Raw genomic sequence first — 13,435 nt, forward strand, 5'->3', positions numbered from 1 at the left:
TATCAAAGAAATAAATAATACATAATAAAAAACGCTTTTAAAGAAAATTCATAAAATGAACCCTCTTAAATATGCCAATAAATATGAATCTGAAGCATTTGTCAAAAACATTCTCTGGTCCCTTGAGTCTAGAGCAGGGGTGTGAAACTAAGTTCCTGGAGGGCCGCAGCGTCTTCTGGCTTTCGTTCCACCCAAGCTCTTAATTACTTAATTGGTCTAATTATCTGATTAACTGGACACATTTAACACTTCTCTCCAGGCCTCAAAATGTTTCACAGGTAGTGTACCTTGAATCAAGTGCATTTTTAAAATCATCAACTGTTAAAGACCTTGAAAAATATGAAATATGTCAAATTGAACAAATAGTTAGATCAATTATGTTAATTGAGAGCTTAAGTTGGAATGAAAACCAGAAGACCGTGCGGCCCTCGAGGACTGGAGTTTGACACCCCTGGTATAAAATATAACTTCTCCCCAAAAATGGACCATAGTATGTTTGGAGAAAAAAGGGGAAAGCCTTTAATGAAGAAAGCCTTGTACCTACAGTTATACATGGAGGTGTTTCAATCCTGATATGGGGGTGTTTTAGCAAGTCAGGGACTGGAGACATTGATGTGATTGAAGATTGAATGAATGCAGCCATGCATCACAACATCATGCAAAGTATATTGATAGCATCTTCTTCTAGGATGATTGGCAGACAGTTTATCTTCCAACACGACAACGACCCAAAGCATACAGCTAAGTCAACTCTGGAATTGCTGAAGAAAGTTAAAAGTTCTGGAATGGCCTTCACCATCACCAGATCTCAATCCAATAGAAATGCTTTGGACTGATCTTAAAAAAGATGTGTATCCAATCTGTTTCAGCTGAAGGAACTATGCAAGACAGAATGGGCCCAGATTTCACCAACCAGATGCAACATCCTGTTGAGAATTATCATAACATCTGAAACCTGTAATAAAAGTAAAATGAGGACACACAAAATAATAAAAAAAATTATATATATATATATATATATATTATTGGTTAAATTACTAGAAATTGTGTATTTTACTTTTTGTTTTTATTAAAATTTGGTACAAGTTTATTAAATGCTTGTCCTTAATCTGTTACCTTGAATTATGGTATAATAAGTGTAGTGTGACAATACTTTTGTCTACGACTGTACATGCATCTAAAGGTTAAAATCAATTATAATAAAATGTCTACAAATAAATAGTTTCAGTCTACAAGCTTTTGAGGATCCTGGATACAAAGGGTTAAAGGTTCTGCTATTCCCTGAGCATTGAAAAAAAAGAACGAGCTTGGATTGGTCTGCTGTGCAGCGCCTTTGATTCAAATGTGATAATGCAAAACAGTCTGGAAATATGACATGTTTGCAAATCAGAACTGGTGTTCTGCCTTTCACCTGGCTTGGGAGGGGGGGGGGGGGGGTTGTTGTGAGGGCTAGTTGGCATAGTGGATTTACTTAATGCACTTGACTAGCTTTTCACTTTTCTCTGGAGGCTTGGGATGCAATGTGTTTTGGGCTTGGTGGTGCAGTTTGTTAATATTAATGCACTAGACTTGGCTTCCATCTTGATAATGTTAATGCACAAGCCTTACACCTTTGACTGGAGACCTGGGTTCAAATTCAGGTCACAATACCTCGGTGGCACAGTGCGTTGATGGACCTGTCAGATCACAGAGGATATGTCTCCTACTTCCTGGTTTACCAATAAGTAGTTTGAGTCAACAGTGCCTTGAGGATTCTGGACACAAAGGGTTAAAGGTAATCTTAATGAACGTGAGTAGAAAAAAAAAAGAACAAGCTTGGATTGGAGTGTAGCCTTTGATTCAAATGCAATCATGCAAAGGGGGAAAGGAAGGTGTTTGCAAATCAAAACTGCTGTCCTGCCATTCACCTGGCTCTGGAGACCTGGGGAGGGGAAGAGGGGGCTAGTTGCAATACTGGATTTATATATACTCTGCTGAGCTAAAAAACAGTAAACACCAATGATATATATTTCACGAATCGATGCAACACCTGATGAAGACACACCATGTGTTGAAACGCTTTCAGTTTGTTTCTTGTTTTGTTTCAATAAATAATAAAACATTTTTAAAACAAAACCTAACAGGAATCGGATGCATAATATTAGCGGTCAAGTCTAAAAGAAGAAGAGATTTTTGAGTGTGCAAACTTTTTTTTTTTTTTTTTAAACTCTGCAGAGACATTAATGTATAAAGTGCCTTATGGCCAGCACCTCTTATGGCCAGCACCTCTTATGGCCAGCACCTCTTATGGTCAGCACCTCTTATGGCCAGCACCTCTTATGGTCAGCACCTCTTATGGCCAGCACCTCTTATGGTCAGCACCTCTTATGGTCAGCACCTCTTATGGCCAGCACCTCTTATGGTCAGCACCTCTTATGGCCAGCACCTCTTATGGTCAGCACCTCTTATGGCCAGCACCTCTTATGGTCAGGACCTCTTATGGCCAGCACCTCTTATGGCCAGCACCTCTTATGGTCAGCACCTCTTATGGCCAGCACCTCTTATGGTCAGCACCTCTTATGGTCAGCACCTCTTATGGCCAGCACCTCTTATGGTCAGCACCTCTTATGGTCAGCACCTCTTTTTGGAAACACAGATGATAGAATCCCTCTGGTCCTCACTTACCACCCGACCAACAGAAAGATACAGACAATTGTGCAAAGAAACTTTACTGTTTTACAACAAGACCGATCTACAGCGCCTATTATCAAGACCCCCTCTTAATGTCATATAGAAGAGACAAGAATATAAGAGATTATGTGGTACACAGTGCTATTCATCCTTCTGGGGAACCTCTGAAAGGCACATATCCATGTACTAGACCACAATGTAATACCTGTAAATACATTCATCCTGAAACAGAGATTAGAGGCATTCAATCTTCATTCAACATTCATGAACATTTTACATGTACCTCTAAAGGAATAGTCTACTGCATGATCTGCAAGAAATGCAACACATTGTATATTGGGGAAACTTCTATATTCTAATATAGTTTGGAAACACTTGCGGATTCTACTTAATTTTGAAAACATTGAAAACAAGCATTCCTTAAGGCCCCAGTTGTAGCATTCAAAAGAGAAGCTAATTTAGGTGATTTAGTTCACAGTAAACATAAAATAATAATTGACAGAATAGGTTCTACAGATAGTTGCACTAGTACATGTAAAGTGTGTAAATACATGGACAAAAGTAAAAATATAATTAAACATAAGAACAACACATATCCACTAAAAACGAATACCTACTGTAAAAATAGCAATGTTGTTTATGGAATAGCCTGTGAAAAATGTGATGAAAGAAAATATGTTGGAGCGACTGGAACAACTTTATATAAAATAATTCAGAACTACCTTTCATTAATTAGAAATAAAAAAAATGAATGAACCAATAGTACAGCACTTCACCAGTCAAGCACATGACATAAATGATGTAAAGTTTGTTGTATTATTAGAAACAGTAATAAGTATTTGTCATGCCATTAAAAACTTACAAATACCTCCAATGGTTTGATTCAAACACAGGCTCCCTTGAGAAAGATATGTACAATATATCGAAACATTGGGCAGCTGGCTTTTTGAGCTTTCATATATATATATATACATATATATATATATATATATATATATATATATATATATATATATATATATATATATATATATATATATATATATATATATATATGAATCTAAGTAAGTAGAAATCCGATATATCTAATTAGTGACTGATCAATAAAGCAGAGAGCTCACCTGTCAGGGTGCAGCAGTCCAAAGGGTCCCTGCCTCCTGCCAGAGTTTATAAATGAAAGGAAGGGGACCCTTTCTGAGTGCTGCACCCCAATACTGCCGGCTGATCAGTCACTAACTTGATACAAAGAAATGTTTAAAATACATTTGTATGAAACACACATTTATAATATTGGATTTTATGCAGGGACAATACATTGGATTTATGTACCTTTAACGGACAGGTTTGTTAAGCACATCCCCTTTTTAATTGAACTAATGCAATGTGCATCATTGCTGGTGTCTGTGTATAAGCCTGTGATTGTGATTATAATGCGTGCCTGTCACAAGCCAGAGGGCGTGTCTCCTGCCTCCTGCCTCCTGTCCATTCTCAATATGGAAAGCGAGATGATGTCATTTTGTCACTTTCACCATCAACACTGGAGAGGAGAACACCTTGGGAGCTCTTGGACTAGCTGGTAAGGTGGTAAGGAAACCTCTCAATATAATCTCTTATTGCTCTATACCGGAGAATATCGTAACCACAGAACTGTAAAGAATGAAGAAATATCTGACGGCATGTTTTATGTTTTTTTTTAAATATATATATTTCTCTTATATATATATATATATATATATATATATATATATATATATATATATATATATATATATATATATATATATATATATATATATATTGACGGATATACAGTATGTCCTGGAAAATTGGACCAACTTTGTCTTGCTTCTTTTTATTAGTACAGTATATATGTTATTTTAAAAAAAATAATAATACTAAAGAAGATGCACTTCAAATCTGTAAGAAGTTAAAACACGCAACAGATTTTAAACCCATTCGAATATTTTGTATTTAATATTTATATACTTTACTCTTTACAGTCTTTTTCATTATTATTCTTTTGTGTGTGTTGGGTGCGGCCGAATATATTCTCAAACAATTAAAAACAGTGGAACATGGTTGAAGTCTCCTGCACAAGATGTAAGTTTAATTCTTAAATACGTGGTTTCAGTGTGTTCTTAAAGTCCAAATGTCACACAGAAAATCATTTTTTGGCTTTGGGGTCGTACTTGGTTTACTTTCACAATGAGCAAGAAATTAAATCTCCATGATCAATTTTAGAGCACTGAGAGATGCAAAACGATCAATAATTCCGGAAAATACCGAAAACGCACCGGAGATGCACGAAGTTGGCGTTCCCGGAACAGCTGTGAGATATACATAGCTTCAGACTGTGAAAGCGATCATTAAGAATTTCTCCGACGTTTTGAGTAGTCTGTATTACAGTAAGCACAGTGGGAGTGTGATGTGTAATGAAATTGTGGGGAGGAAGAATAAGCGGTTTGAGGCCCGATTCGAACTGTTTTGAACCTCCAGCAGGAGAAAATAACCACGCAGGCATGAGGAATGGGAGCGACACGCCCCCTTGTCTGCAGGTCGGCAATTCTGAGTGCTGTTCTTGTATTGGTAACCCCGGCTAGCAGTCCATTTATGGCAATAAAAAAAGTGTATTTCTATATTTTGGTTTGTTGTACCATTTATATCTTGCAAACAGTGTTTACCGTTTCCCATCCACTTCAATAATAAAGCATTGTTATATTACAGGGCCGAGATGACTTGCATAGTCACGTATAGCTCTTCAACTTCATTCATGAAATAAACACTTATGCTTTCCCCGTTTAAGTGAAATTAAACAGTCCTTATATATATATATATATAAATGAATAAATTATGGTAATCAGTTTTATATCTGTATGAAGTGTCTTATAGATGCAGCTATTTAAAAATGTATTTCTGATATACAAGTAAACGGTACGAAATTGTTTAATTAAGGCTGGTTAAAAAAAAAGTATTGCGGTTTTTAAATGGTTGCGCTGTTGTCAGGGGAAAATGAATCAATGGTCGCTTGATAATTGTCTTTGTGAATAGCTGTCTTTGTAAATGTAGTGTATTTTAATATTTGTATTAATTTTTTAATATGAAACAAGGATAGTTTAAAAATGAATACTTTTTTTCTAGTACAAATATATTACATAAATAAACTCTGAGATTATTATTATTATTATTATTATTATTATTATTATTATTATTATTATTATTATTATTCGGTCATAAATGCAGGACACAGCCGCGCCGATATTTCTATCTAGTGGACAGACTCCACTTTCTCTAATGGGTTTAATTATTTGATTTTCTATATTGGTTGTTATTTTGAGAAAGCAGGGGGAGGCAAATAGAAAATCGAGCATTTAACATGTTCGCACGGAAGTGATTAATAAGAAGTGGTATTGTTAACACTTGTTGTTTTTCTTATATTCACATGAAAAAAAACTTGGATATGATGTGTATTTTGACTGGCATTGTTTTTTTTGTTATTATTTTTAAATATTTTATTTATTTTATTAACTTATTCGGCTGGTGAGTGACGCAGTTTCCGTTCAAATCGCATTTTCTCTAGATTAGGGTTTTAATATTTGCGTTTCTATAGAGGTTGCTGTTTTGAAGAAACTGGAGGAACACAAATAGAAAAGCAGACATTTAATATGTTCGCATAAACTTACACATTATTATTATTATTATTATTTATTTCTTAGCAGACGCCCTTATCCAGGGCGACTTACAATTGTTACAAGATTTCATATTATGCAGATATCACATTATTTTTACATACAATTACCCATTTATACAGTTGGGTTTTTACTGGAGCAATCTAGGTAAAGTACCTTGCTCAAGGGTACAACAGCAGTGTCCCCCACTGGGGATTGAACCCACAACCCTCCGGTCAAGAGTCCAGAGCCCTAACCACTACTCCACACTGCTGCCCTACACATGGATGTGATGTATTATTATTATTATTATTATTATTATTATTATTATTATTATTATTATTATTATTATTATTATTATTATTATTATTATTATTATTATTATTATTATTATTATTATTGCCAGAAAGTGGCACATCGTCAGAACGCACCAAAACTTGACCCGTGTAACGTCAGAAAATGGTACGCTGTCAATCTGTGATTGGCTACTGCACAAATCACTACATACAAGTGAAACTGTAGTTCACCCACACAGTCCTATATGTTTACAATGTTAGATAACCCAGTGTGTTGTTCGTCAGTTAGTCACATTTGCTGAATTGGGGCACCTCGACTCTGCTATGGAATCAATTGATATATTTATCATTGATGCACATGAAACACACATTCATGTATTTGGACTTCTGTCTACGGCACAATGTCGTTAGACGCGGTATCGATGGGCACTGAATCATTTGGAGTTTGCAGTGTGGAGTAGTGGTTAGGGCTCTGGGCTCCGGACTCTTGACCAGAAGATTGTTGGTTCAATCCCCAGTGAGAGACACTGCTGCTGTATCCTTGAGCAAGGTACTTTAGATTGCTCCAGTAATAACCCAACTGTATAAATGGGTAATTGTATGTAAAAAATAATGTGATATCTTGTAACAATTGTAAGTCGGCTAAGAAAATAATTCTTACTGTCCTTTAGGAAATACAATCCCGAGTGACGGAGCTCATCAGAGACAACAGCAATGTGCAGCCTGGCTTTCCTCATCATGTCCGGTGAGTTTCACTGTGCTGTACTGATCAGTATGATTCAGATGATCACATTTAATAGACTGATTCTGCTAGTTGTGTAAGAAAGTATTCTTGATTCAGAAGAGCTCCACAACATGAAGGAATGGGTCTCTCAGGCAGTGGCGGCGCCAGGCTCTCCCCGGCGAGGGAGCTGAGGAGGTCGAGGCAAACATTTTAGGGGGCTACACTGCACGATATGTTTCCATATGTCTCACAAAACTATTATGGTGGAAAATAATGCAGATTAAGTGCCTAATAAATAATAATAATAATAATAATAATAATAATAATAATAATAATAATAATAATAATAATAATAATAATAATAATAAATAAATAAACAGACACCTTTAGCCAACATATTTTACAAGTGTTACTGTATGAAGTAAGTGCCGTTGTAACAGGGCCGAGGCTGGGTGCAAACCGGCGACCCCCCGCACACCTCAAGAGAGCGTCCAATCACTCCCATGTGAATGTGGTCTTAGAGCAAACGATCCAATATCGAAAAAATAGGTGTTGTCGGCTGGTTTGGACAATCGACCCTGGTGCGGATCTATTATTTTTGCCCTGTGTGAATGCTAACCTGTCTGGCGGCGGATCGTTTGTAATCACCCCACCCCCGGCACACGCAGCGTGTATGATCATATTTATTTAAACACTTTAGTCTTCATCCACTGAGAAGTTTCTGCTAGCTCTGGAAACCAGATTCTTTTTGGTAATAAGTTTGATGCTAATAGAAGTCCTAGTCCTCCATTTGATATTATTATTTTGAATTGAGTTTTTAAGCATACAGATTTAAAAGCAGAGCGAGCAGATTGTAAAATAGATACATGTGTGCTGTTTGTTTAAGTCTGGTTTGGTACACAGTTATATACAAAGTTGCAATTTTCAACTATGGAATTCTTGCTTAATTGCTACATTGTATTGCTGCGTGTTACAATTATACAAAAGCGTTGCAAAGAAGAAAAATCCTACAGACAGTGCAACGTAACAAAACCAGTCAATTTCTTTGATAGAAAAGCTTGTCGCCTTTTGAATTGTTTCTTTCGTGTCACTTTTACTGCGCACTTATGTCGCACATTGATACAATGTTGAAATAAAACCTTAAACACAAATGACAGACATAACAAAATAATGCCAAACGTCATTGTTATTCGCCATTATCGACACATATCGAGAAATGCAGTGCAGCATAAAAATCAATTTGGCATTCAATGCCCCCCGTGTGAACCACAATGCAAAAGAGCCGGAGTCGTTTGGAGGCGTGTCTCAGAGCTTTTAACGTCATCTCATCACACCGACACAGGATCTGTAACAGGAGTGTATCACACAACACTGCACGTTACACTGGAATACAATAAGAGGTCACGAAGTGAACAAACAACTGGAACATTGATAGATTATATAGAAACGTTTAAGCCAGGGCTAGAAGTTGAAATAATTCGAAACGTTAGAAACTCTCAGGCTACAAAACTGTTGCAACACCATTCATTTTAAAAAGTCTCTTTCAAATCATTCAAATCAGGACCTCTTTTACAGGACATTTTAGATGCTTTATTGCCTGAATGGATCCTGTCACTAAAACGCTCCCCATTGTATTATCCAGTGGTCTGAAGATTTTGACTCCTGTTGTGTTTTTGTTGTTGTAGCCTGCACCTTGATCGGGGGTCTCTCAGTCTGCTGCCCTCAAAGAAGATACCACGTCGTCAGAGATGTAATGACCTGGGACCAAGCTCGCCAACACTGTCAAAGTAATTTCACTGATCTGGTTAGCGTTCCCAGTGAAGAGGAAATGAAGGCAGTCAAGGCACTGTACAAGATCACAGATTACTCGTTTTGGCTGGGTCTACATAAAAACACAGTAAACTTGTCTTGGGAATGGTCAACAGGCGAGGCCTTTCAATACAAAAACTGGGCGAGTAAGGAACCAGCTGCTAACGGAGAGTGTGGAGCCATAAATCCCAATGGATTTTGGGAAACCAGACCTTGTGATGACCTTGTGAGGTTCATCTGTTTGGCAGGTACGGAGAACTGCTTTGCCTTATATTTTTATGATGATTACAGCCTGTAATTTAACATCAAGATGTTCAATAAAGCGATTCTTCCAAACAGTCCTTTTGTGACTTCTTGAAGTAGAATGCAGGGACGCGTCATTGAAATATCTGGATGGAACCATCAGTACGTTTAGTGCATTGATACTGGAGTTTTGAAAAAAAAAATACCATTAAGAAAAAAACTAAATGTATGTTTAAAATAAAGTGCGCTATTGTAATATGTAGTTTGTGTGCTGCTAGTATTCTGTTATAAATCAGAAAAACTAAACATGTTCACAGGAACCACTATTAAACATTACTTCAGAACATTACTTCAGAATTGCTCAGTGCATAGTATGACATCTTTACACAGAATATGATGGACTATGATTGTGACAAATCCCTAACTGGTTGATCGATTTATTTTAAATGATTTATAATAATAATAATAATAATAATAATAATAATAATAATAATAATAATTATATTTACAGTCCTGTTACACTGTTGTGTTTCTCTGCAGGACCTTCTGCGCAGTGCGGTCAGAGGGAGTACTTCCTGGTTCACACAGTGAAGAATGCGGACGAAGCCAGAGAACACTGCAGATCTCTGTACACAGACCTGGTGAGCATCACAAGCCAAGACGTGCTCCTGGATATCGAACAGCTGATGAACAAAACCACTTCCAATATCGACTACTGGATAGGACTGAGGAGGGACGGTGGGTCTTGGGGCTGGGGAAACGGGGAAACTTTCAACTACAGCCACTGGGGAGAAGAACAGCCAAAGAGCGATGGAACCTGTGTGACCTCTCAATTGAATTTTGGGGCATGGCAGGTGAACGACTGCACTGACGAAAACAACTTCATCTGTTACAAAGGCAAGTCACTTCTGAGTTATAGAGACGCTTTAGATCAGCTACCTGCTCAGAATGTTTAATTTCTTACCTGTTTAATATCCGTGTGTGCGTGCATGCATGTGTGTGTGTGCGTGCGTGTGTGCGTGCGTGCGTGGGTGCATGTGTGTGTGCGTGCGTGCGTGGGTGCATGTGTGTGTGTGTGTGTGTGTGTGTGTGTGTGTGTGCTGAGTGATTCTCCATTGTGGTTTCTGCGCATCATTCTTTGACATGTCTTCAAACTATTGCACCTTCTGAATAGACTCCTAAGGTAAGGTGGGGAAGGATGTTAGTGTTGCGCTGTGCAGTGAAGCCAGTGCAACACTTGTATGCTTCCCCACCTTTAGTTTGTAAGCATGGCCAATAATAATCAAAGTAGATAATTACTCAGAACACACAAAATAGGACATTAAACAGGTAAGAAATTAAATATCAGTTTACTGTAGTTGAGCGGTCAATAACCAAGGCTTTAAAAAACAATTTCACACTCCAGATCCTGACTCCCCTACACTGTAGATTCATTCCCTGAGCAGCAGATACTAGGACAGCACATCCTGACACCACCACACAATGCACAGCACAGTGCGGTAATTAGCAGGCTGGTTGATTCTTTCTATGTGATCATTTCCACAGATCTACAGGACACCACCACTGTTCAGTCTGGCTCTACGAGATCTCCAACCACCCAGCCAGCCGCTTCCCAAACACCAGATGGAGGAGAACAATCCCAGCAGCCTTCCACGATGGGCGGCACCTCTCCTCAAGCCAGCTCCCCTTCACACTCCAACTCCTGGCTCCCTGGCACTTCACCCGCAGTAACAGGTGGGTACCGTGTCATAGGGTGCAGTAAAACCAGACCCTCGTAGCCTAAACTCACCAATAATCTGAACCACACAGCTCTCATAATGAAATGCAGACTGAAGCAGGATTTCAGAAAAGCTGCATTTGGATGGGCTGTATTAGTGACTGTATTCATTATTATTAGTTTTATTTATTATTTTCATTGTTATATCTTCTTTACCAGGCACTCCAGTTCCTGAGGAGCTCCACCTGATCTCTGACAGTATGGTCTGGCCGGAGGCTTGGCAGTACTGCAGGGATCACTACACTGACCTAGTGAGCCTCACAAGCCTGGCTGCACAGAACAGAGTGTCGGAGCTCGTCAGGAACAGCACTGCGTCGCGATTCTGGATCGGCCTGCACAGAACCGTTGTGTATGATAAATGGTACTGGGTTGCTGGTAAGGATAAGAGGGCCCCCCTAAACTACACTAACTGGGCCCCTGGGGAGCCCAACAATCCTTACTATGAGCACTGTGGGGAGATGGTGCTGGGGGAGGAGGGGGGGGCTGAGTGGAATGATCTGTGCTGCTATGAAAAGCTCCCCTTTATCTGTTTCAAAGGTTAAAAACACATCTGAAAGGTTTTATAGCACTGCTTCTCAAACATTCTATAGTATAAAGTCACTTTAGTCTAAAAAAAAGTGATTTACAAAAACGTTCTAGAAATATCTGAGTCTAAATTTTATTGTATAAACGTAGCATGCGTGAACAATAAAGCAAAACAAAATCTTGTAACTTGCAATGCCAGAGTCCTGTAGATGATAATAATGTGTAGCAATCTTAAAGGGGCAATAATTACTTAAGGAAAGACTCCTCAATACTGATTGTGAGGAAGTGAGGTGGGGAAGCATAATAGTGTTGCACAGGCTTCAGTGCACAATGTTTGTCTTATGGGGTTCATGGCACAGCGCAACACTAATATGATTCCCCTCCTCACTTCCTCACAATCAGCATTGAGGCGTCTTTTCAGAAGCTGCTGTTCACTTGTTTTTCTTTTAGTTCAGGATACGCAGCTATTTAAAATGCCAGGCTGTAGATAAACTGCTGCATCCTGGTACCTGTGCTGTAGGTCACTGGGTCTGATTGAGGCCTGACCATTGGAGAGAGTTTGAACTGCAATACATGGACTGATCAGCTACCAGGAAGCAGCAGCAACTTGGTTTAAATTATTATTATTATTATTATTATTATTATTATTATTATTATTATTATTATTAACACTTTCTTTTAAATATCTACATATCACAAACACAAGCAAAGAACCAAAAGATCTTCAAAATGAGGAAATGGACCAATGATCCTATTGCTGGGGATATTAAGATATAAGAACTTGGATTTTAAACCTTGGTCAGCATCCTATAGGATGTATTGTTAAGAGGGAAGTAGAGAGGGTGAAAGGGTCTTATTTAATATTTTTTAATTTCTGCTTTTTGCCTTTAAAAAAAAAAGATTCTATAATATTTAAGTAGGATTTACACATTTAAGTAATGCTTACATATGTCAGTAGTATTTTAAACGTTTTAACTTGTTAAATTAGTTTTTACATATTTAAAAAGGTGTGTCTGTAGTTGGGTCCTGGATATTGTCATCAGCACCAGTATAACAAAATCAAAATAAAACATTTATTTTCCTGTTTGCACTTTTGTGTTGCTTCATTGAGCTACAGCAGAGCGGGCATTCTTACCCCCCTGCTGCTGCAGGTAGTCGCAGGAGTGTGTCTGTTTAGAGAACATTAGAGTGACAGAAGGAGGGAGGGAGGAAGCTTGTGTGCATGTCTGCCTGCAACTGAAACTACCTGCCTCTAGGGAATATACCCAAACTGGACAGCTAACAGGGCCTGGTTTCTGATGATGCAGATTGCACCTAATGCTACTCTGTGGATGAATGTAGTTAATAGGTACACTGTAATCAAAACAGAAACTTTGTTATATGAGTGAGTCTCTTCTGTCTATTTATATTCTGTATTGCTGAATATATTGATAGTCTGGATTTTTTGCTGGTATAAAAATAAATACAGATTTAATCTGAATTTGAATTGTCGTTTGTTTGTTTTTCTAATTGTAACAAAACCTGAAATGTATTTCATTGTTAACTAAACATGTTTAGTCCCAGAAAAACAATTGAATGTCACGGTTATCAGTAGCGAGCTGAATACAAGATGTCTGGGGTTATACTGCCATCTACAGGTGGAACAGGGTATTGTGTGATTTTGAGGGTACAGGGAAGACAGAAACTTTGTTCTTCTTTTCTCTATTGCTTAACTTTATTTTTTCTC

At 37.9% G+C, this 13,435-nt stretch overlaps 1 protein-coding gene across 2 annotated transcripts; it reads left to right on the forward strand.

The window, feature by feature from the left end:
* Positions 1–4,164: 4,164 nt before the first annotated feature.
* On the forward strand, positions 4,165–13,156 carry LOC131709092 (macrophage mannose receptor 1-like). Of its 2 annotated transcripts, none has more exons than XM_059010960.1 (6): positions 4,165–4,246; positions 7,303–7,376; positions 9,041–9,412; positions 9,948–10,304; positions 10,953–11,141; positions 11,344–13,156. In XM_059010960.1, the coding sequence occupies exons 2-6, from the start codon at positions 7,346–7,348 to the stop codon at positions 11,724–11,726; spliced, it is 1,332 nt and encodes a 443-aa protein (XP_058866943.1). In that variant the 5' UTR covers positions 4,165–4,246; positions 7,303–7,345; the 3' UTR covers positions 11,727–13,156. The 2 variants fall into 2 exon arrangements, with proteins under 2 accessions (XP_058866943.1, XP_058866944.1); XM_059010961.1 differs by having other exon boundaries at positions 4,206–4,254.
* Positions 13,157–13,435: the final 279 nt, after the last annotated feature.

Source organism: Acipenser ruthenus, chromosome 41, assembly GCF_902713425.1.
Source record: "Acipenser ruthenus chromosome 41, fAciRut3.2 maternal haplotype, whole genome shotgun sequence".
NCBI lineage: Eukaryota > Metazoa > Chordata > Actinopteri > Acipenseriformes > Acipenseridae > Acipenser > Acipenser ruthenus.

What these genes read in the sequence shown, in the direction of transcription:
- LOC131709092 (XM_059010960.1), top strand. Translation starts at nt 7,346, where the DNA reads ATGTGCAGCCTGGCTTTCCTCATCATGTCCG. An exon ending in GGCTTTCCTCATCATGTCCG is followed by an intron (nt 7,377 to 9,040) that starts GTGAGTTTCACT and finishes TTGTTGTTGTAG; the next exon opens with CCTGCACCTTGATCGGGGGT. An exon ending in GAGGTTCATCTGTTTGGCAG is followed by an intron (nt 9,413 to 9,947) that starts GTACGGAGAACT and finishes GTTTCTCTGCAG; the next exon opens with GACCTTCTGCGCAGTGCGGT.